Below are 20385 nucleotides of genomic sequence, written 5' to 3'. Positions count from 1 at the left end.
TGATCATACAATTGGGAGGAAAAAATCACATTCCATGTGTTTTCATAATGCATTCTGTTTGTGTTCCATGTTTAAAATTAGTCATTTTCGTTTATATTTTGGTTCCAGTGCAGCTAGAGGCCATGCAAGTGTTTATTGGGATAGTGTGTGCAAATTATTTGGAATAATTTTGCTTTCAATATTATTTTTGAAGGGAACACAGTAACAGTAGCAAAAAAACAAAATGTCATTCATCTACATGAATATTGAAATCACTTTTATGGAAATATATCATTGTATATGGTGTGTGTAAAAAAAAGTGTTGCTCTAAATCCTGAAGCCTTTGTTCTATCAAAACCTATTCTGGTAATTATTACAGTGAGTTTTAATTTTCTCATTTATATGTTTGGGTGAAATTGTTTGCTTTTTGAATGAAGGTTACCGTTGGAATGGAACACTTTTCCACTTCTGGTATTAAGTATCAGAATCAAGTATTTTCAAATCTAACACAACAAAAGACAGGTTCATGGTGAAGATCTCTACTCCTTCACAATAACAACATGCCTTATCCTCACCTTCAGAAGAGCACCGCCTACTCCACTCATTTGATTGATCTTCTATTTTCCAAAGCCATACAATCTAGTGATGTGTCTGAGGAAGATCTTCCAATGCAGTTCACTAATTGGTGAAGAGTTGTAAGTAGGTTTTGTTCCCAAACGATAAGAAGTTTGGAATTTGTCAAACCAATTCATCACAGACAGTGATCGGTCTAGATTGAATTCAAGGTTGCAGAGGTGTAAGAATAGTTTTATATATCAACATAAATAAAGTTTTATATATTACATATCAAATGATAGGTGTCTGGAAATGGGTTACAAGGATGTACCACCAACTCAAGCAAAATCAGAAGTAATAGAGATGCTCATGATAATTGCCAACTTAACTGTGAGATGAATTCCAGCCTTTAGTTTATTTGAGGGTATTTATTGTTTGATGCAGCACACATCAAAACCTCTTATAATTCCTTAATCCAAACAGCTGCTGTTGGGTACAGTCATACAGAACTCAAACTGGCTTCTCGAGTGTTTTTTATGTAATTTACAAAATGCAGGCCAACAAAGAAAAACCCAAGTAAATTCTGGGAATAACATGTTATAATTATAATTATTATTATATTATTATATTTAAGAATAACATGTTCTCCATCGGGATTACAAATATAAAATTAAACAACAATAATTACAACAACAACTTGTATTTATATGGCACTTTCACACAGAGTTTCGGAGTGCTTGAAACAACTTTTCCCTTTATTTCAAAGCATTAATCTGTCTATCATTTAGAAACTGGTTACCCCGCAGTGCAATTCCAGAATGTTTTGTTTTTTTATCACATTTTTAGTAATCTTTTCACCTCGTGCAGAAGTTTGGTGAATAAGTGAACATCATCACATGTAGTGCATGTTTGCACTAAACTAACAATTAATTTACCGTACACAAATAAACCTTGCAGGATACTCCAACATTGCGTAAAATTGATTCCAACGTTATTCTATTCAATACAGGATCATTTTGTTCAGTAAACATCCTAAGAATGTTCACTAGTTTGCAAACAAGAAAAATTGAACTTTTTAAATGATCTTTTCCAGAAAAACAGGCCAAACTTTTCACATTTTTTCAGTTTGTACTAAAATGTTTGCTTGCTAAGCATTAAATGGAGTATCTATAAACAATTCGCTTGTGTCTTTTGACAAACTATACTTATAAATATGTGCTATATGCCTTTTTTCCCCTAAAAGTTTCTCTGTCTCGTGTGTACGTTTACTCAAGTACTTGTCTCTGTAATGAGCTCAATAGTGAGAAAGAAGTATGTGACAATTGGGTCCAAAACAGATGTTTTTCTTTTGTGTGCCTGTTTTCAGTTAGCTGTTTGTCTTTCTTTTATACAAGGACTGAAGTTTATTGCTGTTTTCACCATAGGGTTTCATTCCCCAAACTGAACTTTGTTGATTGCCTTTGAGATTTGTATTTGTGTACGTAAGGTGATTTCACTAAAAGGTCGAACTTATAACAGATAAAAAGATTTTGTGAACGATCATGCAACTTCATTGTAGGTTGTTTAATGCTCCCAGCTGCCAAAAGTATACCGAGAAGCAACAGTATTAATAAACCATTAATTTAATTCCCACATTACAAAAGGTCCCTTTTCTTACAGTGCCAAGTTGTAAGTTAAAGAACCATAAATTCTGGATGGTTTCAGAAGAATTTATTTTCATTTCAGCTGAGGTAGATTTACTCTTTGCACCTATATGAAGAATGTCTGGTAGCTTGGTCCAGGGTGGCAGGTGGTGGACCATAGACCTGAAACCACTCACATCCTGGAAGAGGAACTAGTGACATTGTTTAGAAGATGCAGGGGATGTGAAGCTTGAAGGAGGAGTAACATTAGCGGTACGTAACAATAACAATTCTTGCATTTGATATAGTGCCTTTTCACATTGTCAAATCTTCTCAAAGCACTTATAGTAAAACCATGACAGATGGTCATTGATTTCTTTAACCGTGGCAGCTAGTTTGCACACAGCGCAAGAAATCAATGACCAACAGCGCAATGCAATACCCAAAGGGAGGGTTGCTGTTCAGGACACTGGGAGAAACTCCTTTCTTTTTTTTATATAGGATCTTTAACATCCGCCTAAATAGGCAACTTAGTTTGACATTTCATCTGAAGGATGGCATCTTTGACAGTGCAGCACTGCCCCAGTTTTGCACTGGCTATGATTGGGGCCCAGAGTATGAGCTCAACAAGCTGACAGAGAGCTTGAAAGCACAATCTTCTATCTCAGAGGCAAGAGTGCTACCAACTCAGTTAGTCTGACACTTAAGGGAAAATCTTATCCTAACTTTAATGGTACCAATTACATTTTGTATGGTACATGGATGGTCAAGCTTCTTTTAAAATTCAATACAATTTACACTTGTATAGCTCTTTTCATGTCGGGAGCATGTCCCAAAGTGCTTTCTGCACCATTCCCAGAGAGCCCCCAAAATTTACTGATGTGAACAAGTTCAATACATGCCAAACACATGCATTTGCTGGTGGGGGGCCGGAGGACATTTCTGGCAATGGTGAAAATGTGTAAGCAAAGTTAAAGATTCTTGGTACAAAACTTCAGGGCCTAGTGTTGCTGAGTTTATTTTGCAATCTGAGCCACTTTACTGTAAAGCAACAGGTGATTATTTAACATGAGGATATGAGGCACTTGTACATGTAATGCCAATATGGCAATTGTGACACAGCAGAATAACCAAATGGAGATATGTGCACTCGTTTGCACTGGTGATGTTACGATAATGTACTGTCTGCTCTCTTCACAGGACAAAGAAAAGCCAGGGGATCACATACCAAATAGAAACATCACAAACCAAAGCATCAACCATTGCCACTTCTAGTTGCCATTCCGTTGCTTCTCCTACTCAATAATATAGGTCATTGTACTTTACAGTAGTTGGATGGATGTAGTACTTAGAGTTTTTGCTAGTTCTGGAACATTAGAAGTTGATGGAGAGCGGTATATGCAATGCAGTCTTAAACATAAAGAATAAGACCTGCTGTCTGAGTGGCCATTGAGTTCACAGCAACAACAATGGAACCTACAGTGAAGATCTCTGTTACGTAGTGCTTAAAGAGAGAAAGCACATGGCTTATAAATGCCTGGACTGCTGCTCTGTGGGTGTTACTAAGGCTCAAAGTTCCAATATATGATCTTGCTTGGAAAAGAGAAGCAACCGTAATTGGGAGACATTTCAAAAGCCTCACAGATGCATAATATTGAAGGTTCATAGGCATCTTCAGGATCCAGCTTCCTCCAGTATGGAAGATCACACTGCAACCAGTTGCTTCCCTCCCATCAAATAACTGAACAAAACAATCAGTACCTCCTTGTGGAGCACTGAGACCACAGACATTTGGTGATCATGCAGGTTCATCAGGATTAGTCACAGATACAGCTAGTGGAACTTCTGCCCTGGATACCTCATATTAGACTGTGCAGATGTCCACCAGCTGGGATTGCATTTGATAGGACATATTCACATTTCACATCTACCAAGAAGAAGCTGACAATAGACAAGGAGCAAATGTGGGAGCACACAATAATGAATGTATGCACTAGTAACTCAATAAAATGATTTATTTAAAATGTTAATGTGGCTTCCAGTGCATCATTCTTTAACTGTGTGAAACATAAATGCAAAAGGATTGCAAAAGGATTTAGATTAGTTATGCAACGGGCATACATATATCAAATGAAATGAAATGTAATACTGATAAATGTACAAGTGCTGCGCTCAGGTAGAAAAATGTGGGAAATAAGGAATGGAATGATATGAATGCAGGAAGACTGATTCACTGTTTCTATTGTTTGAAGTGAAGGGAAATTGCTTCCCGCAGCAATGTGACCTGGAGCAAGAACCCAGATTTGTTCTTTCTAATCCTAATTGCAAGGACTGGAACTGAGCACGTGCAGTACTCCAATATCAGTTGTTATTTTATAATTATATATTATTGGTAATGTGACCAACTCTTTAATAGCATCAAAAGTGGACCCTTAAAGGTTCTTAAAACATTCGTTGGAAAGTCCAAGATCTTTGAAGCGGGTTATTTCTGTTTGGAGTTTTAATGAACTGATGCCCATTTTGTTTATACTGCAGCAGTGGAATTGATATGATGTCGAAAATGAGTCCTCAAGGTGGAGTCAGCCCCAGGGTCCAGCATAGTTCACTTTCAGGTTGCACCCCTCCCATTTTTGCGGGATCTTTGCAACTCCTGACGAATCACAAATAAAACTGGGGATGAGATGTAATAATGAACACGTCACTTTCAGCGTCTAGACATTAAGATGAACTAATTAAAAAGGCTATAAAATTCATATATATATATATACACACACACACATATGGTCTCAGAAGAGCATAGTACTTTATAAGGTTAAGGAAGTTATTGCGGTTATTGCGAAGGCATTATAATGAATGGGTGGGGCCACATCTATTATACTGTGTTTACTTTGAGCAATATGTCACCAAAAAGTATACTTGTATTGAAAAAAAGGTTTAGAGAATAGCAACAAAAATGATTCTGGAACTTAGACAATGTTATGAGGAGAGACTCCCAGAGCTGTGTTTGATCTTATTGGAAGAAAGATTGTAAGGGACATGATCTAGGACTTTCAAATAATGAGAGGAATGGATAAGTTAGGTATAAGCAGGTTGTTTGACTAAGACTACAAGATCAGACCTATAGGGCATTTGTTTAAAAGTTAAAAGCCTCAAGAGAAAATCAAGATTAAAAAAAAATCCCTGCAGAGTGATGGATATGTGCAACAAATTCCCAAACATAAACCCTGTTTTTTTATTGATAACACTTACAATGGATACAGTATTGCTGAACTCTTTTTAAGAAAAAAAGGTGATAAAATCTGCTTGGAAAGGTATCGGAGGGATAGGTATGGACTGAGAAGAACAAATACTTCACGGGATACAAAGATTGATGTGTTACTGGGGTCAGGGGTTAGTGGTAGGAATGTATGTGTAGCAAAGGAGGCCAGGTTTGATTTGTGGCGATGTGAGCATTGAATATGGTGGAAGGTTTTTCTTGATTAACTTTGGGGTTTGAGTTGTCGCTGTGAGACAATTCCCCCCCAAAAATAGAGTGGACAGAATAAAGTCCTTGATGGGGTCAGCTTTGCATGGACTGTGCAAAGGAGTGGGCTTGATGACCCAATTGTCCTTTATTTGTTCAATAGGGACTTTGATTTTTAATACTGCTCCTGTAACATAACAGGGCGAGCTAAGAAGAAATACTGAAGACATTTCCAGAATTAAACCATCTGGAAATAAGGCAATTAAGGGGGGGGATTTCTAAATAAAGTATGTAAGATATTAATGGCACACAACAGGTAACCCCATTCTATGGGGATAATGCTCTGTGTGGCGTTACATTTAGCAAAGTTTGTTAATGTACTCTTACAATAGAAAAATCCATTATTACCGTAACTATGAACAGAAGAAGTGTGTTCCACTGTTTTATTAGATCATGGCAAATTTTATAATCCCTGCCTTTTATCCCTTAATCCCCTTCACTCCCATATATCTAGCTATCTATTTTAAATTGATTCATCCAAGTGCACTACATTTAGGAGCACATTACATCAATTACTTCAAAAAAAGTAGCACCAGAACACGTAATTGGAAATAAGTGAAAACAGCTCTTGGAAATTATGTCAGAAAAACATATTCAAAAACATTCAATAAATATTTGGCATATTTTACCAAGCAAGGTTATAGAAATAAAATAACATTTGGTTATTTAAACAATGGGGAGATGCCTTATGATTGGAAATTTATTGCATTAGAAATTTATTTGCTGTAGTGAATTGTCTTTTCTCATCACCAACTTTTTATCATTTTATCACCAAGCTGCCTTCAGGACACAAACAAAAGGCATGTGTTTCAATGATTAAAAGTCTTTGCTTTGAGAAAGTGTACTTAACTGTACAATGTTTTATCATTACCAAGACCAACTTCATTAAAGACTGATCTTATTGAGTCTTTTTAGGGCAATTAAGATCAACTGATCAAAGAGATCATTTGTATGGGAATCATTTTATCCCTCTGGGGGGTACAAGGCTTAGAGCAACATTTAAGCTCTCTAGGATAATCTAGTATGATATATGGTCTTTTGAGCAAGGCATAGTCAATTGAAATGTATGTAATGTACATTTTTTTGTAAATATTCTTAGTTTTGTCTCAATTTATATTTTGCAGAAACAATCTTTTGAATATTCATGTCATCATAAAATCTATTGGAATGGGCTTTCATCTGCCAGTGGATGGGATCCGGTCCTTAACTTTGGTAAGTGGATTTTTTTTTGTGTGCAGATAAATAGCACATAACACAGATTTTCCTTTTTGGGAATGTTCTCAATGGGCGTAGTAAAAGACTGGAGCATAAGCACTAATAGATTTACTTTCAGTCTCCAAGTCAAACTGTTCTCCCTATTGGAAATCAATATCATTTGTTTTAGAATTTGTTACAGTGGAATACTGTTTCAAAAAAATGCTCAAATATCTAATCTTGATTAAAGTACCAATGTAACTTGTAAGTGAAATATCTCAGCGATGGAAATTTGAGGAAATTTAGGAAATATTTTATTTTCAATTCAAGGTAATTCAAGTAAAACTTGTTGTATTTATCTTTGACTGAAATGCAACCAGCAAACAACCTTGAGAGCTAAAAATGTGCTGGAAACAATTACTGAAAACTCTCTTGTCATATGGATATGAAAATGCACAGACTGAAAAAAGCCACTTTATTGGCTGGTTGTGAATATGCAGTAATGAACTAGTGCCTGGCAATGGAAAGTCAAAGACTGAGACAATTAAGCTATTATCCTCAAAATGAAGATTTATGTATGAATTGCATTACAAAGTAAAATGTGCTCAGTATGTGTTCAGTTGTTCCACAAATACGGGTATGATATAGAGTATACTGTCTACAGTGTCATACCATAGAATATTCTACAAAACACTCCACCTTCGTATTTACTAGCATGGACAGTTTTATGGAATATAATTTTATAAGACTATTTTTAAAATTAAAATACATTGTACCAATGACTCGTTGCCATCTATTGAGATTGCAATTATATATTAACAGCCAATATGTACCAGTACTCATCAGTCAGTGCAGTAAGCTTTGTATCCATGTGACTGAGCGAGAGGTTTAATAATATTGCTTGAAACAGATATAGCGCCTTATAATGTCAAAATGTCTCAAAGCGCTTCACAGGGTTTTCTGTAAAGTGTAGTGACTGTATTTGTAGGTGAACAATTAAAGCGAAAGGAGTCATGTTGAATTATATGCAATAATAATACTTGCATTTGTACTTGTTCATCCCATAATGGTTATTGCTGTTTTACATTTTGACGTGAAGAAGAAACATTAATTGTGCACAAATGTCACCATGATAGATCTTCAGGGTATTGATTTCTGACCAGTATTAACTAAACTGGCAATAACTCATAACATCTTGAATTTGCATCGTTTTGCTGTATTGAAGCTGGCAGAGGAAACAAGAATCTTTTTCCGTCTAGGATGATAAGTACTTTGCTAGGTGAGGTATCCTCTTCAGAGGTTGGAAATATATATTTAAGGTAAGGGTCCGAAAAGTTTAAATGATTGAGTTAGTCATGAGAATCACACTCTCAAGGTCAACTTAACCTTGCATAGTTTCCATTAGCTCACTTTGTTTAAAATTATCAATCATTAAGAGGCCTCCAGAGTCATTCATATCCGTGGAATTTACATTAGTTTACATTTTGATGGTCTCTATAAATGAATCAGAAGAATTCAGAACAACTTATACAACCTGTTTTGGATCATAAAAATTCAAGAACCAAAGTGCAACTTTTAAAACTCTTTAAAAATACATGAAAATAAAGTCACAGATCATTTTTGCCCGAAGAATTGACTTAAACTGATCATTTTTTTTAAAGTATGACTTGGTAAAGTTTAGTCAGTCAGTTTCATCGTATGTGATCTTCTGCCTCCCCCAGACAGAAAAAAACATACAGCAGTAGACAAAATGCCTCCCCTAATAGTAGCCTGACAGGATAAAATAGTAGACGTGCATTAGGAGATAACATTTGGGGGGAGTGTATTATTGGCCATGACCTGAAAATACACATTTCATATAGTTGACAGAATCATTTAATTTCAGTGAATAATCCTCCTATCCTAGGTCAAGCTGTCATTGCTACAATTCTATAGAGCTATAATGCCAACAGCTTGAGCGACACCTGTTTAATGCTGAGTAAAACCATATGTATTTCAGTCATGCTTTGCAGAAAATGTCGTGCACCATTATAAATCCAAGATGTGACACCCACAGCTTGTCTCTCACTTCAAGACCTTTTCCATTTGTCTACCTCTACTATTGTTTACCTTTTATTCTTGTGACACAGGCTGTGCTGCTGCCCACCAAAAGTCATCCACAGACCATTTGTAACAATAAAAATACGAATGAGTCATCCACGCAGCCAGCGATGCCAAAAATAAGCAACGGTGATACAATTGTGGGGTCCTGTAGCTCAGTGGTTAGAGCATTCGCCTTGCAAGCGAGGGACCTGGGTTCAATTCCCGTCAGGCAAAACCTTGGGCAAGTTTCCTTACTCAACATGCCTGATAATAATATTTCAAGAAAAAAAACAATAATAAATTGGTCACGTCAATCCACGACTGTTTGTGGGACACTGCTGTGTGCAATTGGCTGCCGTGTTTCACCCACAAATATAGTCAATTCACTTTACAGTATATTCTGCAAAGCACTTTGAGACGTCTAGAAGATGTGAAAAGCTCTATATCAAATGTAAGGATTATTATTATTATATACATATATATATGATTGCAAGCCATCAATGCACCCTATAAAATGGGTGCATTGTTTCCAGATTACCCTTGCGCTACTCATGCCAGTTCTATGTTAAGTCAGTATAGTTTCCTGTTACATTAATATATACGAGCACATTGTAAACATTTAGGTTTCATAACATTGGCAAATTGCGTTCATAACTCACTGGTCCCGGTTACTACTTTTCAAAGGCGATTCAATTCATAAAGTATCCATTGAATAAGCGTATTGTCAAGGAACAGCTCAATTAGATGTTAATCCCATTCGGTGTGAACTGTAGAATTAAGAGGCGACAAGTTGTTCCTGACTCTGATGTTCGACTTGGACTGAAGGCAGAGCCAGAAAATAATTCCCCCCACATTTGAACTCTTGTCAAATGATTTTCTTTTAAACTTTGAAAGGTTTAAACAGCAAAACGATTCACCACCAACAACTTGCATTTACACTAAAACCTCTTCCAGCTGGATCAATGGAGTGGGCGGGTGGTGGGGGGGAGGGGGGTTGAGGGGCAGATCTGGTCCAGCGAGCCAGAATTTCTAGCTATGTGTAATTCTAATGCCGGTACCAGCATTTACTGGCTTTTTTTTGACACTGGCTTTTTCCATGTCAAAAATGCCTGTAAATGTCGGTCCTAGCATTGTAATTGTTTGAATCCCACAAGCAGAAGATAGCGAAAAAGGCATCTTCTAGCCCTGGGATTCAAACTAAGTCCAAGTTGATATCCCTGGCCATTGGCCACGGAAGGCTAGCAAGCACAGTGAGACAGGGGCGCACGCGAGGAAAGTGGGGTCGCTGGAGTCTACAAGTGAACAACCTACCGATATTTTTAAAATTATTCTATTTTGGGTTTGATCCAGCTAGGGATCCGGGTGGGGGGGTGGGGGGTTTACTGCATATTGCAGTTATACCGACATATGAATAATATTTATACCTCCAGTTCAAAATTGGGAATACATTCTTTCCTGATTTCATGCTTCAAGTTATCTAATTTAGACAGCTTGGCAATCCCATACTATCACAGAGGCTAACTATTCATTACAAGGTTGGACATATCCATACCATCAGATGTAACAATTGACCCATCTGATATCTAAATGAAGGAATGGAAGACATAAACTATGAATGACTTGGTATTGTGTACTACCCACTCACAGTGGAATCCTCCCCCTTAAGGAAACCTTTACATGGATATGGTTCCTCCCATCTTTTTCTACAGACTCCAAGGCGTCTGTGATGAATGGCATCTCACACCTATCTTTAATCACAAGATCACCAGTTAATTTATTTTGTTTTTAACCTTCTGAGAGTTACTGGTGCTTATATCCCATTAACACAGTGGGGGTCTGTCTGGTGTTTATCTGGGGTTTTTTGGGCACACAGATCAAAGAAGCTTCTGTAGCTGGCAGGTAGCAGTTTCCAGTGTTGGAATGACCTGTTCAGCACTACCTTTGCTGTGCCTCATTCCCCATGCTGAGTGATCTTATATCATAATTTTCAATTCGCCAAGTAACTTCCTGGTAGGGCTTAATAATAGGCCTAAATTCCTTAATTTGTGATGATCAGTAGATCTGTGATGCAGCATATCCCATTATACACTTTGCGATCAAACATGCCATGTCAATTATTAAATTCACCTGTCATCCTATTTGTTCTCTGTGTTTTATGTGAATGTGTCATTTTCAGTCTTTCAGGGGGCAAAGGTTTGCCATGAGGAGTCCTGTAGCTCAGTGGTTAGAGCACTCGCTTTGCAAGCGAGAGACCTGAGTTCAATTCCAGGCAGAGCGAAACCTTGGGCAAGTTTCCTTACTCCACACGCCTAATAATCCGCAGACATGGGGTTAACTTCCACATGTATGCGGATGACACCCAACTCTACCTTTCTTCCTCTACCCTCAACTCCACGACCACCGATGTCCTGACAGCCTGCCTGTCCGACATCGAGTCCTGGACGAGAGATAACTTTCTCCAGCTCAACGTGCTCAAAACTGAGGCCCTCCTGATTGGCTCACGTCAGCGCCTCCGCACCTCAGGCGCTGACAACATCAGCATCCAAGGCTGCACTCTCCACCTCTCAAAGCCAGTCAGGAACCTCGGGGTTCTGTTCGACCCTGAGCTGTCCTTTCTCCCTCATATCCGCACCACAACTGGCACCGCCTTCCATCACCTCCGGAATGTCGCCAGACTACGGCACTACCTCACCCCTCACGCTGCTGAAACTCTGGTCCACGCCTTTATCACCTCAAGGCTGGACTATGGGAACTCTCTCCTCGCCGGCCTTCCCGGCACCTCCCTCCACAAGCTGCAGGTCATTCAGAACTCTGCAGCTCGTGTACTGTCCCACACCAGGCTTCGGGACCACATCACTCCCACCCTCGCTCGCCTCCACTGGCTCCCCATCCCCCAGAGGATCGAATTCAAGATCCTCACCCTCACCTACAAGGCCATTCACAGCCTTGCTCCCTCCTACCTCTCCGACCTACTATCCCCTACCTACCTGCCCGTACCCTCCGTTCCTCTGGCTCCGGTCTGCTCCACATCCCCCGCCCCAACCGCCCTATCATCGGTGGCCGGGCCTTCAGCCTCTCAGCCCCGAGGCTCTGAAACTCTATCCCCCAGTGCCTTCGCCGCCTCCTCCCTTTCCTCCTTCAAGGCCGGTCTCAAGACCTTTCTCTTTGACCGTGCCTTCAGCTCCCCTCTCGACTCTCTACCCCCTCCTCGCTCCCTCCCTTCCCTCCCCTCACCCTGACCATTTCCCCCCCAATGCTCGGGTCCTGACCCAACTGTACAGCGCCTTGGGACGTCCTCCCGACGTGAAAGGCGCTCAATAAATGGAATCTTATTGTTGTTGTTGTTGTAATAATAATCCCTCTAAAAAACAAAACAATAATAAATTGGTCATTTTCAATCCATGACTGTTTGTGGGACATTGCTGTGCGCAATTGGCTGCCGCGTTCGACCACAAATATACAGTCAATTCACTTTACAATGTGTTCTATGAAGCACTTTGGGACGTCCTCCCAACGTGAAAAGCGCTATATCAAATGCAAGGATTATTATTATTATTAATATTAGAAAATGATGTTTCCTCGTGAATAACACACAAAGGTTCTGGTTGTATTTATTTTGAAATTCCGCACATGTCATTGTTTGACATAAACATTATTTTTTCACCTTATTTTAATTTGAGGTTAATGGGATTTTTCATACTATTGTTCCACTACATGCAATTATGCATCTGGTTTAATAAATGATTGATAGTTATGGGGGTTGGTTTTATTTAGTTGAAAAGGTAAGTACAGAGCCAAAGACAGGAAATGCATTAAAAAACAGTATATAAATCATAAAAACATTACATTAGCAATAAACCTGAAATTGTGCAATGTAGACCACCACTTTATACAATTCACAATTAAAGAATACAAAATTAATTTGCAACCAAACCTATGCACAACTGATGTGAAGTTCAACAATGAAAAGAACAGCAGCTACAGTGTTTCCTCTGTGAAAGTAAACTGCAAAACTCAATGATTAATATTTTGATTAATCATTGATTAATATTTTGGTGTTTTGTCTCGTTTGAATAGAATTCCTCCTGAAGCCGGGTCTGATAATTACTAAGTCCCAAACCCTGTTTGACATTCAGAATTATTCTCAATGCAAACTCTCATCTACTGATGTGATCAGCAACCTTATAGACAAGTTTCAACATTCTTCAGCAGTTACTAAATGTTCCAAGTAGCTCCATAAAAACAACAATTTTATTACACTAAACATTTCAACCTGACACAGATGTTAAATTGGACTTGAATAGCAGCCAAATCAGAGTATTAGCCAAGAAACATTTTGTTTTTGTATAAGTGCTGTTATAATTAGCACTGTATTGCTGTAGTGTAGGGTGTGGCACTAAATTATTGAAAAGGGCTCCTATTATAGACATTAATCAGCAGAATGATTGCCACCAGATTAGGCTTTATTACGTAAACCACTGATCTACACTTTATTAAGCATATTTAAGTTTACACTTCATCAAATCATCAAATTTTGCGATTGAAAAAGAAAAGTTGGCAAATGTTACTTTCACTGCTAATTACCTCAGTCCATTCTGTAAACTTTATATAAATGGTGTCAGACTGGCTTAGTTGGTAACACGAGTGTTGGAATGACCCATTCAGCACTACCCTTACTGTGCCTCCTTCCCCATGCTGATTAATCTTAGACCATAATTTTCAATTTGCTAAATATTAATCGCCTCTGGGTCAGAAGGATGTGGATTCAAGTCTCATATTTGGGCTTTGAGATGGATATTCTAGGCTGAAACTCCAATGCACTGCTGGTGTTACACTGCATTGCCAGAGGTGCTGTCCTACGGATAAGATGTTTAAATGAGCTGTCAGATGGATGTTAAGAAACCTTGGTAGCATTTGAAAACAAAAGGGAGTTTCTCCCCGTGTCCTGGTCAACACACTAGTGTATAAGTGAGGTGGCCATGCGCAAGAGGAGAAGCCATTGGAAGTTCTGTAGTGATGGCAGAAATGACAATTGGAACAGAAACCGTGCCACGGAAGTGAACATCTACAGCAACGACAACTTGCATTTATATAGTACCCTTCACGTCAGGTAGCGTGTAAAATATGAAAGAAGTAAATGTGATCATGTACGACCCAACCACTTCTGTACAGTCTCTAATAAGCAGAATGAATGCCACCAGCAAATAATCACCAGATTAGGCTTTATTACGTAAACCACTGATCTACACTTTATTAAGCATATTTAAGTTTACACGGACTTCTATTACATATTAACTCTTAGGTAGAATAATTCACCATATAATTAGAAGAAAAGTTAATTTTTAATATATGGTGTCATGTATGATTGTTTTCATTGAAGATTATTCATAATCCAATCTATCAAATGAAGAACAGTTTTTTTTAAATTTAGAAATATCTTCATGGCTTAATGGGTAAATGTAAATGTGCTGCATAATGTTTACTTAAATAGAAATGACTAGAAAGGTCACTAGTTCACTCCCTATTCTTCACTGATTTAGTTGGAGCAGTGGCGGGTGAAAGCACCTCAATTGGGCTTAGAGGAAATATAAACTTCCTCAACTTTCACAAGAAAATCTAAACTTCCAAAAGATCAAAATGATGAACATATTGTAACATCATTGACAAGAAAGTGGAGATAGATTTGAGATTCTTAAAACCAACTCATCTGTTCTAATGACATGTATTTTTGTGTGCCATCTGGTTATGTTATAAGCTATTAACTACTCTAGCTATGAAGCTTAAGTCTGACCAAATTAGGTCTAGAGTATCATTTCAAGAGATCAAACATTAACTACTTTCCTGCTTGGCACAAACATATGATAATCTCAAAATTGCAACTAGAGGTATGGCAGCAGGTGTGGTCAGCGGAAGCCTTTAGGTCCACTAATAGGATTTAAAGTCCAATTAACTAGATTGCCTTAACATGGGCAACACTTTCTAGCTACCTCTTAAGCCCTTTGAAGACCTGCTAAAATTCAGGACCTGCCAGAGTTTTAGGGGAGGCAACAAAACATTCAAAAACATTACACCTTCATTTCATATGTTACTTTTTTGTCATTGGTGCTTTGATTATATTCATCATGTTGATCTTTAGGAAGTCTATAATGTATTTCCTTGTGAAAGCCTGAGGCACACCTTTTAACTTGGTTCAGCAGTCAGACTAATGATCCATTCTGATGGCATTCAGACACATGATAACTTAAAGTGGACATTAAAAAGGGGCGATGTAATGTAACAAAAAAACCTCATATTTGATGTAGCACCTAAAACATCAAAGTGCTTTTAAAAAAATCTGTGAGGTGCATTTGTAGGTGAACACATCAGCCAATTTGCACACAGCAGCCAATTTGCACACAGCAGTGCCTCACAAACAGCCATGAAGAGAATGACCAATTTTATCCGGGGATTGTTTGCCAGGACATTGCAGAAAACTTCCTTCTCTTAGCATAGAGTTCCACGTTTAACATCTACCTGAAAAGGCAGACATTCACTTTAGCGTTTCATCAGAAGGACAACACCTCTGACATTGCAGCATTCCCCCAGCATTGCATTAGTGTGTCTGCCTGGACTATGAGCTTAAAGCTCCAAAGTGAGGTTTGAACCCACAATCTTCAAACTCAGATATGAGAGTGCTACCAAGTGAGACAGACTGACACCTAATGTATGACTGCTTTTAGGAACATATTGCAAATCGACTTACAGCTCATCAATTGTACGTTTTCAGAGTTTTGATTTGATAAACTGATTGACCCAAGAACACTTGAATTTGCTGAACCTACTGGTTGACTCATGAAGTGCGATGAATTGTCTATTAATAAGGCACCTTCCTGCCTTTTCAGTCCATATTACAATAAATGACAAAAAGTAACCCACCAAAGAGGGAAAAATAATTGAAAATAAACATAACATTTAAAGAGTCAAATTTCCTAACTTTTACAGATTTTACATTTGATATACCAACTTATTGCAAATGTCTCAAAGCATTTTACACAAGTTACTTTAAACTGTAGAGCTAAGTAAGTAAAGGCAAATGTGGCAGCTAATCTGCACCATGCTCCAGTAAAGTGATGGACCACAAGATGATTTTTTTTGGCAAAGCAGATGAGGGAGGATTATTGGCCAAGACACTGGAAGAACTAAAAATGTAAGCTTTTTTTGAGATCTATTCAATGTAAGCCTACAAAAACACCAACCTTTGAAATAAATACAGGCTTCATCACTTACCAGGCTATATTTCATAGTTGTCATATTTTGTGCATTATGCATGACCCTCTTTAAAGATATTACTTTTATAATTCACATTTTTGTGTTACAGAGTGAAGTTCAACGTTTATGGAAAGAAAATACAAAAATACTTTCTGAAGCATCAGAATATGGTTATGATGTCGTTGACACTTTTAGTATAACTATGGGACGTTATAAGGAATTTCTGCAGGGAAGATGTGCATGTCATTTTCATGAAGTAAGTAACCATTTACTCTCCTTAAGAGTTTTTTGATTATATTTGCAAACAAAATCTTACAGTGTCCCTCTGAAATAGTTTATTTGTTCTTTTTCCGTTTAACGGTTTAATTAGACTGTGTAAATAAAACTGATTTAGATGCATTTGAGCCTTATAGAGATCACAGTACTTTATAGTAAATATAAAATGCAGATCCTGCTATAAAATGATTCTCAAAACACATACATCTAATTATTGGCTACATAACAGTTATCATTATACAACTACACCATTACTGAGTCAAGTCCTTCAATCAACTTGCCTACCGTAGAGATTAGCAGCAGTTTTGTTAGTTTTAGGTCACTGAAACAGTGCACTGCTCTACCTCAGGGGAATAGCACCTTGGGTGTTCTTTTTAGCCGAATCTCAAAACAGCACTTAGGATTGTACATGATGGTAATTAGTGTACATGAATTGTGATTAATAGAGCAAAACCTGGAACAATGCATTTCTCTGTTACCCAGCACCCGGAAACATCTTAAACGGGCAGTAGGTGTGTGGATACTTGATTATAAGATTAAAAATTCACATCCACAATTGTCAATCTGACACTTAATCCAGCTGTCTGTCTCTCTGACACTTTGATATTTTCATCTAAATGTGTAGAGTTGTCGATGCCAGATTACCTTGTTACATGTCAGATAAGTTGTAACTAAAACAAATAAATACTATAGAAGCAGAATTTCTACTACAGTATTTAATTCATGCAGAAATGCAGAATGTGCAAATCATTTCAATTTCTGTTTATTTTTAGGTAAATAATTTTCATTTTTCCAAACCACCATTTCATAGAAAAATAAGGCATTCAAAGCACTTCCTTGCTGGAAAGGACCACTCAAGTCAAAGCAAGCACTCAGCACGACAAGATTTTTCATCTCTCTTTAAATCTCACTATCATGTCAAAGGTCCAGTAAACCAGGTTTACTCAGAAATCCTCCTCAGCAGGATTTGTATGAGCACATTCAATACTACCAGCACTTAGTTACAAAAACAAATGAAGGGTATATTTTTACAGTATTAAACTTGCTGTTTCCCTGGAGGTCAGGGACAAATACCACACTGCATGTATTCCATTCCTCTGTGGTTGGCTACAATTGCTACCACCAAAGTCATACGATATCTTTCAAACCTTCAGAAAATCAAGACTTGCTTCTGCAAATTTCATGTTTCAGAAGGGTAAAAGGAAAGAGGGAACGTCAATGTGACTCATTATCTGACCAGAAAAATATGTACATCCACTATGAACCTAAGAAAATATTGTATAGGGGTTTAAGAAATATTCAAAAGATTGGAAACTCCTCAATAAGTTACTTTTTTTTAATCTGTGCAATATTCATTCATTTTCTGCACTATTTTTCTAAATCATTGTGATGCTGGATTTCTGAACAGCTTTTATTGTCGTATATATTGTTAACATTTCCCAGACTCGGCTGGTGACACCAAGTCATATATACCTCACATTGCTTACATTTATACAGCCTTCTCCTAGGTCTATGAAAATAGGTTATGATACTACAGTATTTGTATTTTCAAATGCCATCATTTATTTTGCATACAGGGAATATTTTATATTTACAAAGTTCCGATATTTTTATACACGTGTTTTTAATGCTTTATATATATATTTAATATTTCTCCGAAACACTAGAAAATTGGCAGTGTTTTAGGTGACACTATGGCCCTAAGTATTTTATAATACATAGCCAAGTCTAGCTACTACAGTAGTTGACAACCAAGGATGTAGATTATATATAATTTGTGCATCTAGAATTGTAGGGAATTGTTCATTTACTTAGACTGTTTTTTAAAACTAATCTCTGTGCATTAATGGCTGCCAACATTGTAAAAATCCACTGTAAAATACAATAGTCTATTTAAATAAATATATTTTTAGTGAACAAAATCAAAGGTGTTTTTCATCAATTAAAGAAGAACTAAAATATAGAGGGAGTACATTTTGTTCAGCATACTGATGTTGATCTCTATAACTATCTGCCTTGGATCTTGGTACTCCCAAAGGAACGACTGCTGCTGGCTGTTTGCTGTGAATATTGAGCTGCGTTGTAATCTATGTGCAGTAACTTTGTGCTGATCTACTGCGATTGATTCTCATGCCCAGATATTCAAAAGTGCAGTTATAGAATCTTTAGTGTGGCTGTCCTTGGCTTCCTATCAGCTGCTGGAGTATACAGAATCATAGTTACCATGCATTACCTCAAGCAATGCGGAGATCTGACATGTATTGCTACTCAGATTAGCTCTGGCTATGAATGAATTGGACCTCTGCTCTTTGCCCTCACCATGTCCAGACTTTCTCAAACTACCCATTGCCTGCAATACATTGAGCTCATGTTCAGTGAGCACTTACTGAATTTCTGTCTCTTATATTATCATCCCTTTCCTCTCTGTGTATTCTGTCCTTAATCACTGGTTCATCATTGTGATGTTTTTGCTTTATCCATTATCAGTTGCCAAAAATCATTCACAGTAATTGTACAATACTTAGTACAATTAACCATCAATTGCCTGTGGACCTGTTGTTAAAGCAATGGAAAACAAAACCTGTAGTTTGGGATACTTTTCATATCAGATATTTCTAGTAATAGTTGTCGACCAATATAGCTGTTAATAATAATGGGCACATGCACTATGAAGACTCATGGGTTATTATTTCTATCATGTGAGCTGACATGAAAATAAAATCGCATCTTCATTGCATCATATAATTATATCATGCATTGAACATGAAATACCCAGTAGTTAGAGGCTACAAAATAACAAACTGAGCAAAATAACCCCTGTAGCATTTTATTGTAGTGAATTTCGCAATGTGGATTATTATGGGATACTTGTATTCCACATATCTACATTCCACGATGTTATAACCTTCTGAGAGAAGTCACTTTTTTTCTGGATTCATTTTTAACTCACTTAGCTTGAATTTTAAAATTGTGTATCCCTTTTTCCTGTTCACTTTTGTTAATAAAGTATATTGATTATGTTCAAACAATTGCTGCTGTGCAAATGTTTGAGTTAAACCCACAATGACTTTTGGCTCAGTTTTACTATTTTTTGCTACACCTTTCTAATAGAATTTCCATTTTAAAGACGAAGTGAAAACATGAAGATAAGTTAACCCCTGATGTATGATACTTTCCATCATTGTGATTTTCTGAACAGATAACTCAGCAAAACAGCTGAGGGAAAATTGGAGTCATGGGGGAGGGAGGGGAGGACAAAATGAGTTTCAGGATAGAGTGAATAACGGACAAAAAAAAAACAGCCAAATTAATCAGAAGAGGGTGAAAGTACAGTGAATAAATCAAATTAAGAGGATATTATTGAGCTGGCAGACTACAAGGGGTTCCCAAATGGCAGACATGATCCAGAGCTGAACCACAAATCATCTTGTCTTGACTGTGCATATTCCAGCCACCTGTTCACTGCAGGCATACCATCCGGATGTCGGTAAGATCGATGAATGATTTAAGTAGACCTCGTCTAAATAGAATTGGGAACGCCTGACATAGAATGTAAGCCCAAAACTGGAGTGGAAAGGTTTCAAATTAAAAAGCTCAATTCAAAAGATTTTGGGTTACAATGCTGTGGTTATATTAATACTTTGAAAGCAATTGCTGCATTGGCATTATCCTTTATAGTAAAAGTGGACACATATCTGCTTGGATACATGGCTTCATAATCTAAGTACAGCTGCAGACCATGTTGAACAAATATTGCATGGGGCACAAATACTGCTAGAGTAGTCTGGAGGGAGGGGAACAGGTAATATTATTGGCAATTGGCTGCTGCGTTTCACCCACATACACTGTCAATCCACTTTACAATACATTTTGTGAAGCGCTTTGAGATGTCTCTATGACGTGATA

General features: G+C 37.5%; 1 protein-coding gene across 2 annotated transcripts in view; it reads left to right on the top strand.

The window, feature by feature from the left end:
* Nucleotides 1-18401, top strand: part of cped1 (cadherin-like and PC-esterase domain containing 1) — a 120631-nt gene extending 102230 nt beyond the window's left edge. Inside the window, exons 20-22 of one of the 2 annotated variants that reach the window (XM_007904974.2) lie at nucleotides 6804-6891; nucleotides 16313-16459; nucleotides 17253-18401. In XM_007904974.2, coding sequence (XP_007903165.1) covers nucleotides 6804-6891; nucleotides 16313-16459; nucleotides 17253-17480 — 463 coding nt within the window. In that variant the 3' untranslated portion in view covers nucleotides 17481-18401. Of the gene's footprint in view, nucleotides 1-2259; nucleotides 2430-3356; nucleotides 4112-6803; nucleotides 6892-16312; nucleotides 16460-17252 lie in introns of those variants that run through there. The other variant, XR_488707.2, reaches the window with a different exon arrangement.
* Nucleotides 18402-20385: the final 1984 nt, after the last annotated feature.

This window comes from Callorhinchus milii, unplaced genomic scaffold (assembly GCF_018977255.1).
Source record: "Callorhinchus milii isolate IMCB2004 unplaced genomic scaffold, IMCB_Cmil_1.0 Scaffold5, whole genome shotgun sequence".
Classification (NCBI taxonomy): domain Eukaryota; kingdom Metazoa; phylum Chordata; class Chondrichthyes; order Chimaeriformes; family Callorhinchidae; genus Callorhinchus; species Callorhinchus milii.
This window is presented reverse-complemented; position numbering and strand designations above follow the sequence as displayed.